This window comes from Rhamphochromis longiceps, linkage group LG12 (assembly GCF_057381845.1).
Source record: "Rhamphochromis longiceps isolate RC_006_pf linkage group LG12, R_longiceps_female_GT1.1, whole genome shotgun sequence".
NCBI lineage: Eukaryota > Metazoa > Chordata > Actinopteri > Cichliformes > Cichlidae > Rhamphochromis > Rhamphochromis longiceps.
The window spans coordinates 44939099-44964006 of NC_140568.1; the positions used below are offsets into that span (position 1 = coordinate 44939099).

General features: G+C 45.9%; 1 protein-coding gene and 1 long non-coding RNA gene across 2 annotated transcripts in view; one reads left to right on the forward strand and one right to left on the reverse strand.

The window, feature by feature from the left end:
• LOC146658118 (uncharacterized) overlaps positions 1-20537 on the reverse strand; it is a 28536-nt gene extending 7999 nt beyond the window's left edge. Inside the window, exons 1-2 of the mRNA XM_085426522.1 lie at positions 20455-20537; positions 18416-18474 (exon numbers count right to left, since the gene is read on the reverse strand). Coding sequence (XP_085282648.1) covers positions 18416-18437 — 22 coding nt within the window. The 5' untranslated portion in view covers positions 18438-18474; positions 20455-20537. The remainder of the gene's footprint in view (positions 1-18415; positions 18475-20454) is intronic.
• Positions 1242-9718, forward strand: LOC146658119 (uncharacterized). Its single transcript, XR_014914147.1, has 4 exons — positions 1242-1694; positions 1899-2084; positions 9348-9407; positions 9612-9718. It is a non-coding gene; the product is annotated as an uncharacterized LOC146658119 (long non-coding RNA).
• Positions 20538-24908: the final 4371 nt, after the last annotated feature.

Genomic DNA, 24908 nt, shown 5'->3' on the forward strand with positions numbered 1-24908 from the left:
GTAGACAACATGACAGTGGCATAAACCATCTGGGTTTTTCCCAACTGATGATGTGTGAAGTCCAGGCTCTGATCAGAACTCGTAACTCAGCCTTCAGGCTGAGGGACAGTTCTCTGTACAGCACTGCCAGAGCCAACGTGGGGAGGGGCATCAAACAGGCCAAGGAGGCCTACAGGAGGAGGATAGAGGGCCTCCTCACTGACAAAAACCTCCAACAGCAGCCTCAAACTGGCAGAGGAGCTAATAATAAATAAATAAAGAATTGAATTGAATTGAATTGAGGCCACTCCTCCCCCACACCCCCGTACCCCACCTGCCTTCCAGCAATATGAGGCCAGGAGGAGACTGAGTGCGTTTAACCCCCAGGAGAGCTGCCGGTCCTGACGGCATCCCAAGGGCTGTGGTTAAAGCCTGCCTGGACTAACTGGAAGGGATCCAGGCTCCTTGACTCATGCCATGGTTCAGAATCAGAATCAGAATCAGAATCGTGTTTATTGGCCAAGTATATGTGCAGACACATACAGGGAATTTGGTTCCGGTAGATGGTGGCTCTCAAGCACAGCAATGTAAATCTCACACACACACACACACACACACACACACACACACACACACACACACACACACACACACACACACACACACACACACACACACACACAAGTGTCTATATACACATTACACATACATACACAAAGCTGTGTAAACCAACTATAAATAACGAATCTAAACTTATATACATAAAATACAGAAATGAATGAGGTGGAATGAATACTACAAAATGTACATAAGGTGCAGTTGCAGTCTGGCAGTGTGGCAGGTCAACTGTTAAGAAGGGAGATGGCGAGGGGAAAGAAACTGTTCCTGTGTCGGGTGGTCCTGGTCTGCAGGCTTCTGTACCGTCTGCCAGAGGGCAGCAGATCAAAAAGTCTGTGTGCAGGGTGTGAGGGGTCTGTGATGATTTTCCCTGCCCGTTTCCTGGTTCTTGAGAGGTACAGATCCTGGATGGAGGGCAGGGGGGCGCCGATGATCCTTTCTGCTGCCCGTACAGTCCGCTGCAGTCTGCTCCTGTCCTGTTTAGTGGCTGCTCCATACCAGACTGTGATGGAGGAGCACAGGACAGACTCAATGACCAGTGTAGAACTGGATCAGTGTAACATATGTGTTAAACACTTGTGAATTTCACCCAAAATACTTTCTTTTTTGGAATAAATATGCCATTTTTTTGCATCTCACTCTCCTATCTGTGTGTTCGGTCTGTGTGCGTTCATGTGCGTGTGTGCGCTGCGTGGTGACGTAGGCGCGTGCATGTGTGCCCCGGTCACAGCTCCTTTCAGCATGGCCGGAGGTAAGTCACTGCTACGTTGCTCTCAGTTAATCAAAGTTTGTTCGGATCCCAAGCTTCAGTGTGAATACGACCGTACCGCCGCGTTTTTGTTTATCGTTAAGAGACTCATTTGGGATAAGTTTTGTGGAGGACGAGTTCATTAATACACAATTATAATGAGTTATAGCCGAGAACTCGGCTAATATGCTAGCATGCTAAGCTAGTCCGTATCGCTAGCGGCTTGAGAGTTTACTCGCGTCAGTCTCTCCTTTTGTGTAACAGCATGCACCTTTTCTTTCTTCGTCAGGAGAGGGTTACGGGCAGTCGCGTGACACGCACGGATCGAACATGTATCTCTGTGTTGCAGGTATGGAGATGTTTTTATGTTTTGGAGATGCAGTCTTTCATTTATTGTTCTTATAAGTTGTTTTGATGTTTTTTAGTGACATATTGTTTATTTTGTGCTTTTTGTTTTTTGAGAGTTTAAGTCAATGTTTTGAAATAATTTGTTGTATTTGGTTCGTTACATTAATGTACATTAAGGGGACAGCTCCTTTCAGCATGGCCGGAGATGTGCAGTAAAGAGCCAAAGATTCGACACTGTCTCCTGCCTCTTGCTTCAACACCAAAACACAACGCAGAACAGCAGGCGTAACAATTACACGGGTTACATTGGTGCCGTGACCCTTTGGATTCATCAAGCATCGGCGTCGTCTCGATCACCGTGGGGAGCTCTTCGCGATTGCCCTCGTTCCAAGTTGGTTGCTTTTCCTAACTTGTGCGGGACTTTTTGAATGAGCTTGGACATTTAATCTGCTCAATTCTCATCCTGAATAACATTAAGTGCTAGTTAAGAATACTGTGTTTGCTTTTGTTCAGTTGCACTATTTGGAATTTTGTTTCTTGTGATTGTGCTTTATTCATCATTATGGAGCCAGCATCTGGTTCGGAGGCAACTGGTGTTCCTGATGAGGAGGTTTCCTCTAATGCTGGTTTGGGGCGAGGGTGGTTTCTTGGGGATGGGGCTCAGACACCTAAAGTTGGTGTGTCATTTGCTCCCAAGTTTTGTTCCACTCGTCTCCAGGTTCCCCCCTGTGACATTCAGATCCCGCAGACAGCTGGCAGCGCTGAGTTGAGTACACTCATCTCAGACTTGGCCAATCAGATTGGTCAGTCCATCGTAGCCCAGCTGCAAGGTGATAAGGGGAGCAGTATGCCTACTGAAAGCTCTAAGGCTGAGCAGGGACCCCCTGAGCTAAATTTGTCTGGGGTGAAACTGGTCTTGCAATCAGACGTCAAGGAGCCACCAGTTTTCAGGGGTGATGGCAGTGATAAATTTTCCATTCATGAATGGGTCGAGATGATGGAAATGTACTTTGTAAAACGCAACACACCAACAGACCAGCGATCACGTGACATATTGGCTAGGTTGATGGGGAAGGCTAAGGATGTAGTGAGGGTCACCCTACGTCACAACCCCTCACTTGACCATGTCCAGGTTCCTGAATTGATATTTGACATTCTGAAACAGCACTTTAGCGTATTGACTTACTCCTCTATGCCTATGGCTGACTTCTATAACACCAAACCATTACAACATGAGGGAGTGATGGAATATTGGATAAGGCTAAACAATGCTATTGACGCTGCTGACGAGTGCTTGCGTAGGCAGGGGCGTAATGTTGAGGACCCAGGGCGTGAGGTCTCGATGATGTTCATCAAGTATTGCCCCGACCCCATCCTCTCGAACAGGCTCAGCATCAAAGCAGCTGAGGAGTGGACAACCACTGAGGTTCAAGAACGCATTGATAGCTTCCAGCGTGAACTCAGGGCACGCAGTCAGGGCAGTTCCCACACCTCACAGAGGAGAGAGGTTAGCCACAACTGCTCTGTTGTGCCTCAAGAAGCGATGGCGCCACAGCCTGGTCAGGCCAGTGTCGCCTTGCAGTCTCAGCCTACAGCAGCAGCCTCAAACCTCGCTTGTCAGCTTTCGCCCACAGCAACTTGCTTCACTCCTGTTCTAGCTGATGTTTCGACGACCTATCCTTCTGGGACATCAGTGTCTTCTTGTCCGGTGCCTACGCCTACTCCTCAGTTCCAACAGTCACCAACATACACTGTGACCACTCAACCTAGTCAGCAGTCAGTTGGTTGCGAGCTTGGTTCGACTGACACCCAAGCTTTTGATGTGACTGGCATGCGCGCTCTGATCAGCCTCTTGGATCGCGTGATTGCATGTCAGAATGTGCAGACTGCAGCCCCTGCATCTACACCTTCGCAGCGTCTTACCCGCGGGCCCTTTCTTAAGAAGAATTGTCAGGTCTGTGGCAACACTGGTCATTCCACTCACATGCACTGCAGGAGAGAGAATCTCTGTCTTGCATGTTTTGCTCCTGGTCATTGGAAAAAGGACTGTCACAGTCGTCGTGAGGGACGGGAGGCCGGGGCTGTCGCGAGGCAGGGTTGGCCTTCGGAAAACTGAATCACCCACATTTGGAGAGGGGCAGTGTGGGGGAAGAACCTAATACCCTCAATCATGATGAATCGGATCTCGAAATTCTTTATGTCAACACCTGTTCAACAATGCCAGAGGGGTACCGTGTCGTGGTTCAGGGACCAGCAGTAGTGCCCACATTTAGTGAATTGTTCTACACCCAAGTTGCAGTGAATGACAAGGTTAACTTGAGGGGCATGATGGATTCCGGGTCTATGGCTTGCACTATGAGTGAAGAGGCCGAGAAGTCACTTAGAGAGGCTGGGGCTCTTGTGAGTGGACCGCAGTCGGCCGAACGGATTGTGCTGGTTGGCTGTGGTGGGAAGCAGACCCACCCAAAGTGCGTTTATGACTTGACACTTACTGTCCACGGTGTGAAATGCATTGTACCAGTTTTGGTAGTGTCGGGCCAGCGTGATGAGCTCATCATTGGCTCCAACGTTCTCAAGTACCTGATGCGAGTTATGAAACATTCTGATGACTATTGGAAGCTTGTGTCTGTGGGAAGCAAGCACTCGCTTCTTGACTATGAGCACTTCTTGGACATGATGTCGTGCACCACCAGATGGAGGGGTGAGGAGGTTCCCGACAAAATTGGCACTGTGAAACTGCCTCGTGCTGTGACACTACTCCCACGGTGTGAACATCTGGTATGGGGCAGGCTACCCAGCAATGTGCCAGTCTCTCCAGGCAGCACGATCATCGTGGAACCGTGCACCTCTGGGTCTGGGCCGAGAGACGTTCTTGTTGGCCGGGTGATCACATCCATGTGGGGTGATCGGTGGGTGCCATTGAAGATGACCAATCTCTCCTCAAAACCACTGACCTTGAAACGCAACTCGAGGGTTGCTGTTGTTTCATCTTGCCTTGCGGTGGAGGACCTTGATTTCCAGCAGGACTCCTGCAAGATGGCGAGTATGGCCCAGGTACCAGCCAGTGGGCCAGCTGCTACTGAGGCCGACTTGAATGACAGGTTGTGCTCCCTAGGTTTGGGTGATCTTGACATTGACTCATGCCATGCCAGCTTGCAATCAAAGAGAGAGCTCGTTGAGCTAATTGAGCAGTATGAGGACATCTTCTCTAGACACCCGCTTGACTGTGGCGAAGCTAGACGCTTTGTACATCGGATCCACCTGACTGATGAACGCCCATTCCGTATGCCTTACAGAAGAGTACCCCCTGCTCATTACCAACAACTAAGGCAGGTACTCACTGACATGGAGGAGAAAGGGATTATTCGCAAATCCATCAGCGAGTATGCATCCCCCCTCGTCATGGTCTGGAAAAAGGATGGCGGATTGCGGATTTGTACGGACTTCAGGTGGTTGAATGCGCGGACTCTTAAGGATGCGCATCCACTCCCTCACCAAGCGGATTGCCTTGCCGCGCTTGGGGGCAATGCCTTCTTCAGCACGATGGACTTAACCTCTGGGTTTTACAACATCCCAATGTGTGAGGAGGATAAGAAGTACACCGCTTTCACGACGCCTGTTGGCCTCTACGAATACAACCGGATGCCACAAGGGCTTTGCAATAGCCCAGCTTCATTCATGCGCATGATGCTGAACATCTTTGGTGACCTCAACTTCACCAGTCTGCTCTGCTACTTGGATGACCTCCTGGTCTTTGCTCCCACTGAAGAGGAAGCCCTGTGCCGGCTCCGAGCTGTTTTTCAAAGGTTGAGAGACAACAATCTCAAGTTGGGTCCAAAGAAGTGTCATCTGCTGCGGAAGTCAGTCAGGTTTCTGGGCCATGTCATCGACCAGACCGGAGTGGCTGTGGACCCAGCTAAGGTGGAAGTGGTTTCCAAGATGCCAAGGGAGGCTCTAATGGAGAAGGATGGTTGCACTCCTTCTGTGAAGAGGATTAAGTCCTTTCTAGGAATGGTCTTTTTCTATCAGTGCTTCATCCCTGGTTGCTCAGCCATTGCCAAGCCTCTGTTTGCTCTGACGGCTGGTCAGAAGAGGAAGGGACGGACTAGTCACGCTGGGAGGGGTGCTGGCATGTTCAGAAAGTTGACTGCTGCAGATTGGAGCCCTGCATGTGACAAGGCCTTTCATAAACTGAAGGACGACCTCCTTAACTGTGCCGTGCTGGCTCATCCTGACTTTTCACGACCGTTCATTTTGTCTGTGGATGCTTCTCTGGATGGACTGGGAGCGGTTCTGTCACAATTGCCTATCGACGGGGATAAGGCACGCCCTATTGCTTTCGCGAGCAAGGCGCTAAGCAGGTCACAGCAGAGATACCCAGCCCATCGCCTTGAGTTCATGGCCCTAAAGTGGAGCATCTCTGAAAAGTTCAGCCACTGGTTGATGGGGCACAAGTTCACAGTGTGGACTGACAACAACCCGCTCGTTCATGTATTGACCAAACCCAAGCTGGACGCTTATGAACAAAGGTGGGTGGCCAAGCTGTCATCCTACAACTTTGATTTGAGGTACATCCCAGGTCGAAAGAATGTTGTAGCAGATGCACTTAGTCGTGACCCCTTCACCTATCAACCTATCGGTGGGCGCTTGCTTCAAGAGCCCTACGAGCACTTGGTGCGGAATGCAGAAGGTGCGGCGGCTCATGAGGTGCAGGACGCTTTCAGGTTTGGTGTCCAAAATATTCGGGTTGTCCAACAACCTGTTCCAGCTCTGGCCTCAGAAGATTTCTACAGTTCGTCGGAAGTCACGGCTACCTTGGCTCACCATGATTACTGGGAAACCGCTGCGGAGAATAGAGCTGCCTCCATTCTCCACCTTGTTCAGCAGTTGCAGCCAGTTGGCAATGATGTACTGCCATCACTTACCTTATATGAGCTGGAGGACCACCAACTTCAGGATCCCATCATCTCCGCTGTCCTGCCGCTTGTAGCCCGCAGGAGGCGCCCTTCCAGGCGTGAGAGACATGATATGGATTCCAGGGCACTGGCCCTATTGAAGCACTGGGAGAGGCTCAAGGTTCGAGATGGCATTCTCTACAGGGAGACGAGAGACCCTGTGAGCAAAACAAAGAGACTCCAGTTGGTGTTGCCAGTGAATTTACGGGTGCAGGCCTTGAAAGGTGTCCATGATTTGGCAGGGCACCAGGGTCAGGTTCGCACCCTCCACCTAGCAAGGCAACGTTTTTTCTGGCCCAATATGGAGAGGGATGTGAAGGAGCATGTTCGGTGCTGTGGAAGGTGCATACTTGCCAAGACTCCAGAGCCTGCAGCACGAGCCCCATTAGAGAGCATTAAGACCTCTGTTCCCATGGAGCTCATCTGCATTGACTTTTGGTCAGCAGAGGACAAAAAGAAGCGCTCTGTGGATGTGCTTGTGGCAACTGACCACTTCACGAAAATGGCCTTTGCTTTCCCGTGCAGGAATCAGACTGCCAAGCAGGTTGCCAGAAAGTTGTGGGACTGTGTTTTTTGTGTATATGGTTTCCCTGAGCGTATTCACTCAGACCAAGGTCCCAGCTTTGAGAGTGAACTATTTTCTGAGCTTCTGCAGATTTCGGGCGTTGCCAAGTCTCACACTACAGCTTATCACCCTATGGGGAATGGGGGCACGGAGCGGTTCAACCGCACACTTGGCAACATGCTGCGAGCTCTCCCTCTCAGAGCCAAACAGGAATGGCCGCAGCAGATTCAGACATTGACCTTTGCTTATAATGCAACTGTTCACGAGACTACTGGATATGCCCCATTCTATTTGATGTTCGGCCGTGTCCCACGACTACCGGTCGACGTTATGTTCAAGTCTGTTTTGCATGATCCCATTGTGGTGGACTTTAACGGCTACTCCAAGCTTCTTCTGTCGTACTTGTCTGAGGCTGCCAGGATCGCCCAGGAGCACACCAGCAATGAGCAGGAGCATCAGGCTCGTCAATACAATAAGAAAATCAAAGGTGTGTCTCTGAACGTTGGGGATCGCGTCCTGCTTGCCAATAAAGGCGAGCGGGGCAGGAAGAAACTTGCAGACAAGTGGGAGCCTCAGGTTTACACTGTTGTGGAGAGGCACCCCAGGACCCACATTTACAGGATCAGTGACTCTTCAGGCCAGAGTAAGGTTGTACACAGAAACCTTCTGTTGGACGTGAGTTTCCTTCCTGTCCAGGATTCGTTGGGAAGTCAGTCCTTAGACGTTTTCTCCAGTGAGGGGGATCTCAGTGCTGATGGGGATCTGGAGGACCCTGGCAGTCTAGGGACAGAGTCTACCGCAGCAAGGACTTCTTTGTGGGTCCTTTCGGATTTGAGCCATGGAGTGGATGTGGATTCCGCGGCAGGAGAGCATGCCTCACAGTCCACGGATCGTCAGCATGGTTCATGTGATGGTGCGGATGTGGACAATGCCCCACCTGATTCTCAGACTTGCACAACGGACATTCCAGCAAGCCCTGCTGGTCAGGCCCAGCACTTTGCTCTTCCTACTCCGGTTGACTGTTCCGCTACCTCTGATTCGACACAGTCTGGCACAGATTCTGTTCCAGGTGCCTGTCATGGGGACGCTGTTGTTCCGCAGACTGTTCCTGTTTCTGGTTCAGACATCAATCAGACCTCTGGTCAGCCGTATACTGGGCAGCCATCCAACTTGCCAAGACATGACTCTGACCATGCCAATGTTCGAAGCAGAGTGGTTACCAGAGCAGGTCGGGTGGTAAAGTCAGTCAACAGGCTGATAGAAAACATGGTCCAGAAGCCTATTACATGGGGCCTGTTACCGCCACGGGAGGCTCGGCCTCTGACATAGACTGTTTTTTTTTGGGTCATCCCATTGTGTATTATGAATGTGTTGTACTTGCTTGAGGCATCATGACACCCACCCTGGGCGTTTTTATGGGACCACGTTTGATGAGGTGTAGGCTGCACCTTTGTGTTCTGAAAGGGTTGGAGGCCTGATCAACCTATCCAACTTCTTTTAATCCATTTATGGATAGTTTTTAACTGAACTATGGGATAAGATCCTTGGGTTACCTGTTCCGGAGGTGATGGTAGTTCAGCGTCGTTGTGCCTCTTGGTACTGCAGTACCATTCAGATGTGTGGTGATTTTGGTGAAATTCAGGGGGGGTGAATGTAACATATGTGTTAAACACTTGTGAATTTCACCCAAAATACTTTCTTTTTTGGAATAAATATGCCATTTTTTTGCATCTCACTCTCCTATCTGTGTGTTCGGTCTGTGTGCGTTCATGTGCGTGTGTGCGCTGCGTGGTGACGTAGGCGCGTGCATGTGTGCCCCGGTCACAGCTCCTTTCAGCATGGCCGGAGGTAAGTCACTGCTACGTTGCTCTCAGTTAATCAAAGTTTGTTCGGATCCCAAGCTTCAGTGTGAATACGACCGTACCGCCGCGTTTTTGTTTATCGTTAAGAGACTCATTTGGGATAAGTTTTGTGGAGGACGAGTTCATTAATACACAATTATAATGAGTTATAGCCGAGAACTCGGCTAATATGCTAGCATGCTAAGCTAGTCCGTATCGCTAGCGGCTTGAGAGTTTACTCGCGTCAGTCTCTCCTTTTGTGTAACAGCATGCACCTTTTCTTTCTTCGTCAGGAGAGGGTTACGGGCAGTCGCGTGACACGCACGGATCGAACATGTATCTCTGTGTTGCAGGTATGGAGATGTTTTTATGTTTTGGAGATGCAGTCTTTCATTTATTGTTCTTATAAGTTGTTTTGATGTTTTTTAGTGACATATTGTTTATTTTGTGCTTTTTGTTTTTTGAGAGTTTAAGTCAATGTTTTGAAATAATTTGTTGTATTTGGTTCGTTACATTAATGTACATTAAGGGGACAGCTCCTTTCAGCATGGCCGGAGATGTGCAGTAAAGAGCCAAAGATTCGACACTGTCTCCTGCCTCTTGCTTCAACACCAAAACACAACGCAGAACAGCAGGCGTAACAATTACACGGGTTACATCAGCAGCTCCTGTGGAAGACTGTACTTCCCCAGTTGTCTCAGGAAGTACATCCTCTGCTGGGTCTTTTTGAGGATGGAGTTGATGTTGGTCTCCCACTTCAGGTCCTGTGAGATGGTGGTACCCAGGAACTTGAAGGTCTTCACAGTTGACACAGGGCTGTCTGATATGGTGAGGGGGAGCAGAGTTGAGGGATGTCTCCTGAAGTCCACTGTCATCTCTACAGTCTTAAGAGTGTTCAGCTCCAGATTGTGCTGACTGCACCAGAGTACCAGCCGCTCAACTTCCTGCCGGTATGCAGACTCATCACCATCTTGAATGAGGCCAATGACAGTGGTGTCATCTGCAAACTTTAGGAGTTTGACAGCCGAGTTCTTGGAGGTGCAGTCGTTAGTGTAGAGGGAGAACAGTAGTGGTGAGAGGACACATCCTTGAGGGGCACCAATACTGAGGGACCGGGTTTCAGAGGTGATCTCCCCCAGCCTCACTTGTTGCTTTCTGTCTGTCAGGAAGCTGGTGATCCACTGACAGGTAGCTGGTGACACGCTGAGCTGGGAGAGTTTGGAGGAGAGAAGTTCAGGCACAATGGTGTTAAAAGCCGAACTAAAGTCCACAAACAGGACCCTGGCATAAGTTCCCGGGCGGTCAAGGTGTTGCAGGATGTAATGCAGCCCCATGTTCACTGCATCATCCACCGACCTGTTTGCCCGGTAGGCAAACTGCAGAGGGTCCAGCTGGTGGCCTGTAATGTCTTTCAGATGGGCTAACACCAGTCGTTCGAAGGATTTCATGACCACAGACGTCAAGGCGACAGGTCTGTAGTCATTCAGTCCTGTGATGGTGGGTTTCTTGGGAACAGGGATGATGGTGGAGCGTTTGAAGCAGGAGGGAACTTCACACAGCTCCAGGGATCTGTTGAAGATGCGAGTAAAGATGGGAGCCAGCTGTTCAGCACAGGTTTTGAGGCAGGAGGGTGAGACGCCATCTGGTCCGGGGGCTTTCCTGGGCTTCTGTTTCTGGAATAGTCGGCTCACATCCTGAGTGTGTATTCTTAGTTTCAGGGAGGAGCTATTTTAACCCGTACAATAACCCACCCAGCCAATGTCATTGGCATACTTGACAATGACACCACCGGGGTTGGACAGCGTAAAGGGAAGAGGTAGAGATCTTGTCCTGCTGATTTTCAGAAAACAACCTGAAGCTGCCTGTACGTGTTCTCAGCAGAGCTAAAGATTCCCACATAATTCAATTCAGTTTTATTTAAACAGCGCCAAATCACAACAAGAGTCACCTCTGGCCGCTTTATATTTTAAAGTAGAGCCTACAATAATACAGACAGAGAAAAAGCCAACGATCTTATGACCCCCTATGAGCAAGCACTTTGGCCAAAGTGGGAAAGAAAAACTTCCTTTCAACAAGAAGAAACCTCCAACAGAATCAGCTCCTACCGCTATTCAGTGGAGATCATGCTCTCCCTAACCCCTGCCTGGGTGTTCGGTACTCAGGCCATGTCCACACTAATACGTTTTTGTTTGAAAACGCATCATTTTCTCTCCATTGTGGCATCCCGTCCACACCGAGATGGTGTTTTGGCTCTAGGAAAATGCAGCGTTTTGAAAGCGCTCTCCAAAGTGGATGCATTTGAAAATGCCGTTTTTGCAGCAGTGCAGAAAACTGAGCCTTTTCGAAAACGATGACGCATTTTAGTCATGTGAGTAAGTAATGGAGTGCTGGCTTCCACAGTCACCTGACCTAAACCCAATCAAGATGGTATCAGAATCAGAAGAATCAGAATCAGAATCAGAATCAGAAAGGGGTTTATTGCCAAATGTTGAGCAGGTTTACAACATTAGGAAATTGCTGCGGTGCTTCAGTGCAAACATACTGTCATAAATTACGCTTAAATAGACATGAAAATAAAAATAAGAATAAGAATTAAAAGTGCTAAGTAGATAGATATATACATGATATATACATGAGTGCAGGTGGTGATCAGTGCCAAACATGGAATGATGCAGTGAACACAGCGTAGGGTCATGTGTTAGTGGTGGGAACAGTCATATGGTTATTGTTCATGTGTCCAACAGCAGAGGGGAAGAAACTGTTCTTATGGCGAGAGGTTCTGGTGCGAATGGACCGGAGCCTCCTGCCTGAGGGGAGCAGGTCAAACAGACTGTGTCCAGGGTGAGAAGGGTCAGCTGAGATCCGAGCTGCACGCCGCAATGTCCTGGAGGTGTACAGGTCCTGCAGAGATGGGAGTCTGCAGCCAATCACCTTCTCAGCAGAGCGCACAACACGCTGCAGTCTCTGTCCCTGATAGTGGCTCCAGCGTACCACACGGTGATGGAGGAGGTGAGGATGGACTCGATGATTGCAGTGTAGAATTGCATCATCGTCCGTGTTGGCAGGTTGAATTTCTTCAGCTGCCTCAGGAAGTACATCCTCTGCTGGGCTTTCTTAATGACGGAGGTGATGGTGGGCTCCCACTTCAGGTCCTGGGTGATGGTGGTACCCAGGAAGCGGAATGAGTCCACAGAGGTGATGGGGGTGTCAGTCAGGATGATGGGGGGGAGTGGGGCTGTGTGCTTCCTGAAGTCCACAATAATCTCCACTGTCTTCTGGGCATTCAGCACCAGGTTGTTGTGGCTGCACCAGGACACCAGACGTTCAACCTCCCTCCTGTAGGCAGACTCATCCCCGTCCGAGATGAGTCCAATAACGGTGGTGTCATCTGCAAACTTGATTAGCTTGACAGACTGGTGGGTGGAGGTGCAGCAGTTGGTGTACAGGGAGAAGAGCAGAGGAGAAAGAACACAGCCCTGAGGGGAGCCGGTGCTGATGGTCCGGGAGTCCGAGACATTCTTTCCCAGCCTCACATGCTGCTTCCTGTCCATCAGGAAGTCAGTGATCCACCGGCAGGTGGGATCAGGCACATTCATCTGGGAAAGCTTGCCTTGGAGATGGTCTGGAAGGATGGTGTTGAAGGCAGAGCTGAAGTCCACAAACAGGATCCTGGCGTAGGTTCCTGGGGAGTCCAGATGCTGCAGGATGAAGTGTAGGGCCATGTTGATGGCGTCGTCTACAGACCTGTTGGCTCTGTATGCAAACTGCAGGGGGTCCAGGAGGGGGGCCGTGAGGGTCCTGAGATGGGAGAGAACCAGGCGCTCAAATGACTTCATGACCACAGATGTCAGAGCCACGGGTCTGTAGTCATTTAGTCCAGTGATCCTAGGTTTCTTGGGGACAGGGATTATGGTAGAGGACTTGAAGCAGGCAGGCACATGACATGCCTGCAGTGAGGAGTTGAAAATGCCAGAAAACACTGGGGCCAGCTCGTTTGCACAGTGTCTGAGGGTGGCAGGAGACACGCCGTCTGGGCCGGGAGCTTTCCGAGCATTCAGATTCTTAAACTGCTTCCTCACATCTGCTTCATGAATATGAAGAGTTGTGGTGGGAGGAGGTGGTGTGAAATCCTCTTTTGTGTGGGGTGAGGAGGGGGGTGTTGTAGGTGAACAGTTTGAAGGTGGTGATGGCTCTATGGAGGGGGGAGAGGTGGGGGAATGAGTGTCCAAAGTGTCTCTATTGTTGGGGTCGTTGGAGGTGTGAAGGCTGCCTGATGGCTCGTCAAAATGGCAGTAGAAGTCGTTAAGGGTGTTGGCTAAGAGCAAGTCATCAGTGGAGTGGGGGGTTTTAGGCTTGTAGTTGGTGATATTCCTAAAACCTTTCCACACAGAGGCCGAGTCATTCTCTGAGATCTGCTGCTGCATCTTCTCAGAGTGCTGATGTTTAGCAATGTCCACTTCTTTAGTGAACCTGTACTTGGCCTCTCTGTAGCAGTCCCTGTCTCCGCTTCTGAACGCCTTTCTCTTTTCCAGCCACAGCTTTTTGAGTTTAGGAGTAAACCAGGGTTTGTCATTGTTATAACTCACCCTGGTGCGTGATGGCACAATGCTGTCCTCACAGAAGTGGATATAGGAGGTGACAGTGTCCGTAAACTCGTCCAAGCTGTTAGAAGCAGCCTTCATTGTGTCCCAGTCTGTAGACTCCAAACACGTGCGAAGCTCCTCCACAGCCTCGTTGCTCCACAGTTTTTTGGTCCTCACGACAGGTTTGGAGAGCTTCAGCCTCTGTCTGTACGTGGGGATCAGGTGGATCATGACGTGGTCAGAAAGTCCGAGTGAAGCGCGGGGCACCGCGCGATAGGCCCCGCTGATCGTGCTGTAGCAGGTCCTCTCCTCTCTGGTCGGGCATTTAATATACTGCTTGTATTTGGGAAGCTCATGGCTCAGATTGGCTTTGTTAAAGTCCCCAAGAGCAATGATGAGAGAGTCCGGGTATGTCCGCTCCATGTGGAGAATCTGCTCTGCGAGTGCGCACTGAGCTGCCTGCGCATCCGCATCTGGCGGGATGTAAACAGCGGCCAGGATGAATGAAGCAAACTCCCGCGGAGAATAAAACGGTTTGCAGTGAATAAAAAGATATTCCAGAGAGGAAGAGCAGTGCTGAGCAATCACTGTTACATCTGTGCACCAGCCACTATTAATGTAGAAGCAGACACCTCCACCTTTGGTCTTACCAGAGAGAGAGGCCTGCCGGTCCGCGCGCAGCAGATGAAAGCCCTCCAGCTTGAGCGCGCTGTCCGGGATGTCCTCACTGAGCCACGACTCCGTAAAACATAAGACACAGGAGGAGGCAACGTCTCTGTTCATGCTTCTCATCAGGGCCAGCTCATCTATCTTATTCCTGAGTGAGCGTACGTTGGAAAGGAAGATCCCAGGAAGAGCAGTTCGCAGTCCGCGTCTCCTCAGATGCACGAGTGCGCCGGCTCGCTTACCTCTCTTTCGACGTCTCACTTTCCTGATCAGAGTCAGCAGTAAATCTGCCGCAGATGCGACAAATATTGGAAGTAAATCCACAGGTGTTGTAGTCCTGTGGTTAAGAAGCTCTTCTCTGGTGTAAGAATATCCAGAGGAGTGCCCAGACACAGAAGTTATGCACAAAAACAAGACAGAAGTAACGCACTGAAGCACCAGGGCATCCATACACGGCACCATCTTGGAGAAGGTATGGGATAAGATGTCCCGCAGAGTGAAAACCAAAGGGCCAACAAGTGCTCAGCATCTCTGGGAACTCCTTCAAGACTGTTGGAAAACCATTTCAGGTGATGACCTCATGAAGCTCATGGAGAGAACGCCAAGAGTGTGCAAAGCAGGAATCAAAGCAAAGGGTGGTTATTTGAAGAATGTGTGTCCAAAACCTTTGACTGGTAGTGTATTTCCTCTTGATTGTATGTGTTGTATATTTTTCTCCTGTTTGTTATTTCCTCCTGCCTGGCTCAGAGTCTCCACTCTAATTCATCCCAGAGGTGTTCTGTCAGTTTGAGGTCTGGACTCTGTGAAGGCCAGTCAAGTTCTTCCACACCACACTGGCTCATACATGTCTTTAAGGACCTTACTTTATGAACTGGTGTGCAATCATGTTGGAACAGGAAGGTGACGTCCACGAACTGTTCCAACTGAATTGGGAGCATGAAGTTCTCCTAAATGTCTTGGTACGCTGAAGCATTAAGAGCTTTCACTGCTGGCGCCTGTTTAGATCTGAGATGAGGAGGGGCTAGAGGCATGAGAGCGGCCAACCCAGGTTTAAAACTGACCCATGGCCATTTGCCATGTCTTCCCTTCTCTCTCTCGACTCTGCAGAAAGTTGGCAGCCTCTGCATGTGCCTCAGCATCTGCTGACCCCACTCTGCAACTTTAAGCAGCCTAACACTTGCCATCATTTCCATTCACTTCTGCTACGCTGAGCATGAACAGAATACTCTGTTAGGGTTGAAAATTATATTTTTATTAAATGATTAAACAAAGCTTTTTTAATTATCTTTTATACACACTACAATTGCGCTTATATGAGTTGGCATTCCGTCTTTTGAAGGTTCAGAGCTTCATTCATTGATTGTCTGAGTTGATATATTGCAGGATGACGTAGAAGTGCAAAAAGATATGCAACATGCTTACACAAATCACAATTGATAATAAGTATCAGGATATTCTCTGGACAGGGAGTCCGAAAAAGATGTCCTGAGTGGAGCCTTAGAATCAGCAGCTAGCCAAGGCTACGTAGGGTGCGTTTTTGTTTTGTCTTTCCAATTCCAGGAAAGGAGCATATAGGAGGTCGAGGAGCCGAACGGACACGGGGGAGGATTTTGCAGAAGCCATCAGGATGGGTGTTTGAAGAAGATAGCCATAATCATTTGTTGTTGTTACTGTATAAAACCTGTGCAGCCATTTCAGGGCCAACCTTGGTGCGAGGCAGTATGCTGTATCATATTCACGGTCCATAGTGCTATGTCACACTTGTAATTTCAACTGCCCAGCAAATTAAATCTTTTTAAATGACACAACATTCCCCCGGATTCCTTCTTAAAAATTTGAAACAAGTAGTTTTCAAAGACGGGGTGATCGTGGCTCAAGAGTTAGCAGTTCGTCTTGTAATCGGAAGGTTGTCAGTTCGAGCCCCAGCTCCGACAGTCTCGGTCGTTGAGTCCTTGGGCAAGACACTTCACCCGTTGCCTACTGGTGGTGGTCAGAGGGCCCGGTGGCGCCAGTGTCCGGCAGCCTCGCCTCTGTCCGTGCGCCCCAGGGTGGCTGTGGCTACAATGTAGCTGCCATCACCAGTGTGTGAATGTGTGTGTGAATGGGTGGATGACTGGATGTGTAAAGCGCTTTGGGGTCCTTAGGAACCAAGTAAAGTGCAATACAAACACAGGCCATTTACCAAAGTTTATCTTGAAAAAGCATTGGAGTTTGGTTAAGTTTGCGCTGTAAAGATTTAAAGTTAGCAATTTCTACAGGAGTTATGCTACTCTAACGATACTTAAAACAATAGGAAACAATAAGTTACACAAATTTTTGTTGACATTTTTAATTTTAAAGTCTTTTTAAAATCTGTCAGCAAGTGACACGTTTAACTCAAATGAAAGGATTTATATGTTTATATATAAATCATTTAGATTATATAAATTTAAATGTGTTTTAAATTTCAAGCGTTTAATTGCTTGATTTTATATTTATCCAGTAATGTATCGAGACATCAAGGTGCTGCATCTTAAATCTGTAATAGTAAATAAGAATAATCGACACAATTGACTGAATGTACTAAGCAAAAACTTAAAGATCTGTCACTGGATTAAAAGGTAATAAGTACCTACTCATATATGACATTTTAAGTTTTTGACCATGTTTCATAAGGACCGAGTTCATTAGTTTCTGGATGATGACAAATTCTGAGTATTTTGCCTCTATGTACCACCATAGTGGATTGTAAAATCAAATAATTTAGATGTGATTAAAGTGCATTACATCTTATATCCCACAGAAAATACCTTCTGCTGCAGTTCTGAGATAACTAGAGTTAAAAAATGTACACGTGAGAATCTACTTTATTCCTCTCACCACATTTGGATATATAGCAGCTGAGTGAAACCGTACTCCATGTAAAAGTGGTTTTCAGTTGTTTTTCTTTGTAATGCAGCCCAAAATGGACCTCTTAGCCTGATTTTTAATTTTTGTCCTTGTTTTCCACAGAGTTTTTGGTTTTATTAAACTAACATAAGTCTATTAGCAGTGATGTCACGTTCTGTAAAGGACAAGATGGCACTAAGTGCAGGTAGAGGAGATAAAGGACATGCATTTAATAGGCACAGATACAGCATTCAACATTTTGTTTATTGTTTTCATTTTTCTGTTGTGTGTCTTCCAAGGATTTTTTGACTGTTCTTGCAGTGACAATTTTTACTAAATGTGATGTTTCACTTTAACCAAATAAAAACTTGTAATGAGAAAAATTTTCATTCAGGGCTGATTTATGGCATGAACATTTGCTCCTTTGTTAAGAAAGTAATTATTGAATACAAAATGAAAAAACAAAACAAAAACAATTGTTCTTCCTTTAACAATACAATTTTATTTATATAGCACATTTAAGAAACCACAGGTATGCCAAAGTGCTTCACAGAATGAGTTAGGAGCAATAATAAATACAAATATAAAGTACAAAATACAAAATACTAATAAAATATACTAACAGGCGGGTGACATAACTAACCAATAATACACCAGGCATAGTAGGCACAACCCGAAAGGCTGAAGGTTAAAACATTATAAACATTAACAAAGTGATAAAGATAAGTTCCAGTACACTAAAAATGTGGGCTCTAGGAGGCGGGGAAAGCAAGGCTAAAAAAATAAGTTTTTAATCGAGATTTAAAAGACTGAATTGAATCAGACGCCCGAATAGCTAGAGGGAGGTTATTCCAGAAGCAGGGTGCGACAGCGTTGAATGCTCGGTCACCTCTGGTCTTGAGCTGAGATCTAGGTCGCATCAGGAGCATTTGGCCTGCTGATCTAAGCGCTCTCCCAGGGATATAAAAGCTGAGGAGATCCGTAACATAGCTGGGTGCGGTGTTATTTATGATTTTAAAAGTGAGCAATAAGAATTATTGAGACAGAGAATTATTTTATTTTCATATTTTTATTTCCAACACTGGAACCATTGCTTTGTCTTGAAATGATCAAAAACCAAAAAGTTTCAACCAGTTTTCACATTTCTGTCAGTTCACAGTGTATAACACGGAATCTGATCTCACCAGGCTACAGTGTGTTTAAACAGTGTGTTATCTAGACCAGTGAAGTCTGGCTGGACTCACCCGGTGCTGCTGCTGCTGCCATAATGTCACTCTGCTGAAAATCCCACAGACTGATTGAACTGGAGGAACGAAAGAAAAAGATTTTAGTCTTTCTTGTTCTAAACCTGCTTTTAGAAACACATATTTCCAAAGACAGAGGGCATGCATTATAGTTTTGGACAAACAGCGAATACTCAATACTTTCTCTGTACTTTGTCCTCGGATCTCTGCAGATTAAGATGGTTTGCTCAGATGGCAATACAGAAATTATTTAGATAGCATTAGTGTGATCATTTTGATTTTTGTTCAGAAATTACACATTTCTTTGAGTTGTTCACAAATCTTTTGTTCAAAATAACATTTATTATTACCATATAACATTTGTGATGGACACTGTTGGAAAACTCATCTCTGACATCAGAATATCATAAACTGTGAGCGGCAGGAAGGATGGGACACAAATCCAGACTCGACAAGCAAGTAAAAAGTAAACTCAAAAAACAGCGAACACAAGGAAAACCAACATTAACTAAACTGAGAATACAAAAAAAAAAACTAGACATGCATGCAGGCTGGCAGACAGTAAGGTATGAGAGAGATGCTGGCATAAATGCACAAAAGGATAACGAGGGAAGTGAGAACACACGGGGAACACAGCTGACACGAATTAGCATGACGCCACTGGGGAAGCACACCGAACATGCAAACACAAGACTTTCACAATAAAACAGGAAACTGAGAAACATGTCAAGTGCACAAGAAGCAGATGAGAGGGAGCGAGGGTGAGAGAGAGACATGACAGACTGGGGAAACATGAATTAACAAGACAAGCAGGGGGAAACATCGAATGACACAGAACTCCTTTTTGTACAAACATAATTTAAAAAGTCATAAAAACTTTATGGCACCCTTAAACTTTTTTCTTTTTTTGCTTTTATTTGTGAAAAGCCAGTTAGTACAGTTATTCGACACTTTGGTTGAATCAGTGGAAATAAACTAAACAGACCTAAAACTTTGGAAGAAGAGCTGACAAACGACACAACTGGAATCCCTCAAATTTAATGAGATAGGAAGAAGAGAGAAAGTACAACAACAATACAGTAAGAGTAAAGTTACACTGACATCCGTTTGTAAAACATTCTGGATGAATAAAGTACAGGTCAACATTTAAAAGACAAAATCTGTGTTTTGTGAATACAGAATTTTGGCAGAGATCTTTAGAGATCTAAAGCTTACCAGAAGTATGTTTTTACCTGACTTCTCAAAGAGAGATGAACGGTGTCTTTTTGACTGATTGAAAAAAATTCTCTTGGTGTTCAGTTTGGTTAAAAGCACAAAGGACATCACTTCCATCTCACTAAACTCCTCACATAAAGAGAACATTCAAACCCAGACCTTGATGTGTGGCATCACAGGTTACCAGTACCAACAGAAAGTCTTTACTAAATGTTTCAACTTCCAGTTTACATGTAAATTTAAGAATCTCTTTGTTGCTGAAGTGGATTATTTTACCCTACTTAGATGGTGCCACTCATTTAAGTCAGTTATTCCATAAAAGTACACAAAACTGATCAAAAACAGCTTAAGCTTTAATACACAGTAGCCTTCAGGGGTGTAAAGCTAAGCCTGTAAGTAGCAGAGTGCACCGATCATGCAGGCGGGTGTCAGAGTGCAGTGAGGAGAGCTGTAAGAACAGCCGTGCCCACACCTTTCAGTCACAAAACTGATACTTTACTTTTTAGTAAATCGTGACATTAGCTTTTGAAAGCCAAACAAAAGTTTTGCACTGGTTTAAAAAACGTAGCATATCTGCTCCTAAAAATTGGTTTGACACTTTTAACAGTTTGTCTTTGGCTCTCTTACATGGATTAAAGTTAGTGAAGACTAAACTTCAATCAGATAATGTTAAATGTAAATTAGACAAAAAAGTGTCAGAGTGTCATCCCAGTGCGAGGTTGGTGTAGGTCAGACATGAACAGCATACTGACTGATCTGTACAAGTTTAAGCAGGTTATAGTTCGAGTGATTCCTTTGCAGCAGCAGGTGTTTGTGTGTGTTACCTGTTTGCTTTGCTTTGAGTTCGCAGCTGAACACCTCTGCACGCTCAGACAGACAGCACTGCTTCTTCCTTTGTCTGTTTGTGTCTCTGATCATGTTGGTGGGTGAGAGAGTGGGACACTTTGTAGGTGGGCTGTAAGCTGCCTGCCCAATCAGAACTTACACTCCCTAAATGAACAAAAAATAACAACTTTTCATTGAGTGGGTTTGATGTTCAGTGTGGGTGGTGTTAGCCTGCCCCTGCACATGACTACAGCAAGAAAAGTCATAAACAGGAAGTTTGCTGAAAGATCTTTGAAGAAGAAGCTTTAAATGATAATGATTTTCTTTATTATGGGAAAGCAGAAAAATTGGTCTGTAAGTGGATCACAGATGATTATCTCCCCTTTTATATATACTGCATCTAATCATCCTCTTCAGAGCTTTGTTAATTCAGTTCAATTCAATTTTATTTATACAGCGCGAAATCACAACAACAGTCACCTCAAAGTGCTTTATATTGTAAGGTAGACCCTATACTTATTTGTATAGTTTGTATTGTTTTTATTACAAAGTATTGTTCATTTTAAAGCCTCGTGTGCTTTGCTAGAATCATCATTCATTTAAACTGTAAGGAGCCAGATAGCCTGAAGGAGGTGGGCAGGGAGAGGGAGGTCTGGGCTCCTTGTCCCGGCCCCGGGTAAGAATAAGGACCCAAACAATGCAGCAAAAACTAACTAAAGGTCACAGGCAGAGAGTAACAAACTCCAATCAGAATCAGGGAAGTCATTACGGCTGGAAAACAAGACACAGCTGAATCAAACTATCACAGAACACTAAGGCACGGGAGAAGGAAAGAAATAAAGTAAAAGAGGAAGTTAAAAAAAACAGAACGCTTACACAGAGGAACACTGCCAGGTGTTAGGACAACAAACCGAATTACCAGGGATTAAATAGAAACAACAGGGTGTTAGGGGGAATTGTTACATGTTGTCATTTTTGCACTTACAACTGTGGATCTTGTTTCAAACTGTATGATCAAAGACCTTCTTTTGTTCCTATCCGCCTCCCCGGCCTGTTGAGTGGTGGGGGAGGTTAGAGTGTTTAATTGCAGGCACATCCTATGTGAGGTTTCTTTTTCCTTGTTTAGTAAACGTCCTGCCGTTTATGGCCTCACCTGTGTTTGTGTACGGTGGACCGTTAGAGGGGTTAAACTGTATGTAGGGGTGGGGTGAGATGACACTTTTTTTATGACCAAGAATGGTAAATGGCCTGTATTTGTATAGCGCTTTACTAGTCCCTAAGGACCCCAAAGCGCTTCACACTACATCCAGTCATCCACACATTCACACACTGGTGATGGCAGCTACATTGTAGCCACAGCCACCCTGGGGCGCACTGACAGAGGCGAGTATGTAGTTATCTTGCTGTAGCAATTGATTGTTTGTATCTTCCTTTAAATGCCAATTTTTTTTGCAATGCTCCTTTCAAAACACTGCAAATTGTCACGTTTATGAATAAGTAGATTGGGTGAAAAACTACAGTTTTCTTGCTGTAGTCATGTTAAGAATGTAGTTAATACTGTTGTAACCAGGAAGTCACGCACACAGAGACACTCACACGTGCATACACACCCACACACACACATGCTCGCACACACACAGTGCCTGACACGCCACATGGGTTTTTTCGATGGGTGGTGCTCGTGTAAACTATAACTGTATTTAACAAAAAGGCTGCAGAGGGAGCCAAGGTCAGAGCCGTTTGAGGTCGAGGGCAGAGTGCTGCTCTGAAAATCCGACCAGGCTTCCCTTGTGCACGTTAAAACCGATCGATCGCTGTTCTGTCTTGCTTTGATCATGGGAATAAGTCTCTGAGTCAGCGAGGTCTATAAGTTTAGACCTAACACAGGGTCTAATCAAATAACTCAAAAAATGCAATACAGACAGAACCTGCAACTAAGAGCTAATGTGTCAAGATACTAAGGAAAAGAACCAGACCACAAACACAAGGACTTGGAAAAGTTCATTTATAAGTAGAGCCGCTATTATTTTGCTCTCTGTGTTTTATGAAGCTTATGCACAAGTTCAGTAGTGAATGTCTGTAATCGGTCATCTGCCTGCTTTCCTGAGTGTTTGGCTGCTTTTCTGTTCTTTACACTGCTATCACTTTTCCATGCTGTCAATCATTACTCTAGTCCAATCATTTTCTTTCCTGCCTTCTTTGGGCCAATCAGCCTCCATGTTGCATAGTTTAAATCTGTGCTCTCCGTCATCCTCATTTTCAAACTCTCATTTTTGCCACTCACCTTCTCCCCATCTCCACATCACAGACTCCTCAGTCAGACCTCCATCCAAGCCTCAGTCTTCATCTTCACCATCACCAGCATCTAGACTCTGGTGGGTCCTGTCCTAAATCACCACCAGGATTCTGTTCTGCCACAATGGGTCATCAGAGTCTAATCACCAAATACATTCATTTCTCTGTCTCAGTTAATCATGTTCACTACTTCCTGTGAACATGATTATATTGAACTCTACATGTAGCCGAATCAGATGTTAATCAGTTTGGTTTAAGAACTACAGAAAAGGGCTTTCCTGTACACTGTATTAATAAAATCATTGGTCCCTTTGTGTGGATTTACCAAGTCAGTATAAAAATTACTACACATTGTTTTCACCTTGTTTTTATTTGCTTTGTCAAACATACCAATCAATTTGTTACTGAGTGGATCAGTGAAGCTACCTGGCGTTCTAGATACACAACTAAAAAGATATACTTGATATTTCTCATCAACAGTTTCTACAGTTAAAAACATATTTTCTGTGCTTTCCACCAACAGACAGGGAAACTGCTTCTCCATTTCTATTGGTCCTTTTAACTTTAAACTAGTCACATCATAGTCTTTGTTATTAGTCTCAGATACAGAAAAAACATTAAACTCTATGAACTGATATAAATATTCCTGTTTTGTGCAGTTTCTGCGTCTTTCTACTGTTGGTGTGTATGACTGATAGAGCACCTGCCATTTCCACATTACTGTTGAAAAGCTCACCTGAGTAATAGTCATGTTTCATGTTGTTGTGGCTTTCTAAATCTGTGTATGAATCAAAATTTATTCAAGTTGTGCACATTTGTGTCCAAATAGTTTCATGTTTGTGTGAAGTGGAACATGGATTTGTGAGTATTCATTTACATACAGTTTTTCTTATTCCTCCACTGATCATGCAATACACATTTACAACTATTTTAAAGTCAGTTCTCTCCATTCTGTACAGTTAAAAATGTTAAAATGATCCAGCTTAACTAACACTAAAACACAGTGCTTTGAATTTTGTTTATTTAAATCTATCTAGAAAAGAAAGTGCACATCACACAGAATGAGCCAGAAACAGAAACAGAATTTTTAAAAGCTAGACTGCTTGCTTCGCCCACCGTTCCCACGTCTGACTATGTCTCATTTCCTGCCGGCAGCACACTCTGCAGACAGAACATAATACATGCGGTACATAGATACAGTAATATTTCCACCCACAGCTTCCTGTTTACCACAGGTGGGCAACATCTATGTATATGTATTCTAACTATGTATACAGACGTGAACAAAATTGTTGGTACCCTTCGGTCAATGAAAGAAAAACCCACAATGGTCACAGAAATAACTTTCATCTGACAAAAGCTTTTCAACCATGCTTCAACTGAATTATTTTAAAAATAAATGCATGAAACAGGCCTGTTTCATGCATCAAGAACAGTATCTTGAATCTTATTCCACTTCAGAATCAGAATCAGAATCAGAAGGGGGTTTATTGCCAAATGTTGAGCAGGTTTACAACATTAGGAAATTGCTGCGGTGCTTCAGTGCAAACATACTGTCATAAATTGCGGTTAAATAGACATGAAAAAAAATAAAAGTAGGAATAAGAATTAAAAGTGCTATGTAGAAAGATATGTGCATGAGATATACGTGAGAATAAGAATTAAAAGTGCTGCGTAGAAAGATATATACATGAGTGCAGGTGGTGATCAGTGCCAAACATGGAATGATGCAGTGAACACAGCGTAGGGTCATGTGTTAGTGGCGGGGACAGTCATACGGTTATTGTTCATGTGTCCAACAGCAGAGGGGAAGAAACTGTTCTTATGGCGAGAGGTTCTGGTGCGAATGGACCGGAGCCTCCTGCCTGAGGGGAGCAGGTCAAACAGACTGTGTCCAGGGTGAGAAGGGTCAGCTGAGATCCGAGCTGCACGCCCCAGTGTCCTGGAGGTGTACAGGTCCTGCAGAGATGGGAGTCTGCAGCCAATCACCTTCTCAGCAGAGCGCACAACACGCTGCAGTCTCTGTTTGTCCCTGATAGTGGCTCCAGCGTACCACACGGTGATGGAGGAGGTGAGGATGGACTCGATGATTGCAGTGTAGAACTGCATCATCGTCCGTGTTGGCAGGTTGAATTTCTTCAGCTGCCTCAGGAAGTAC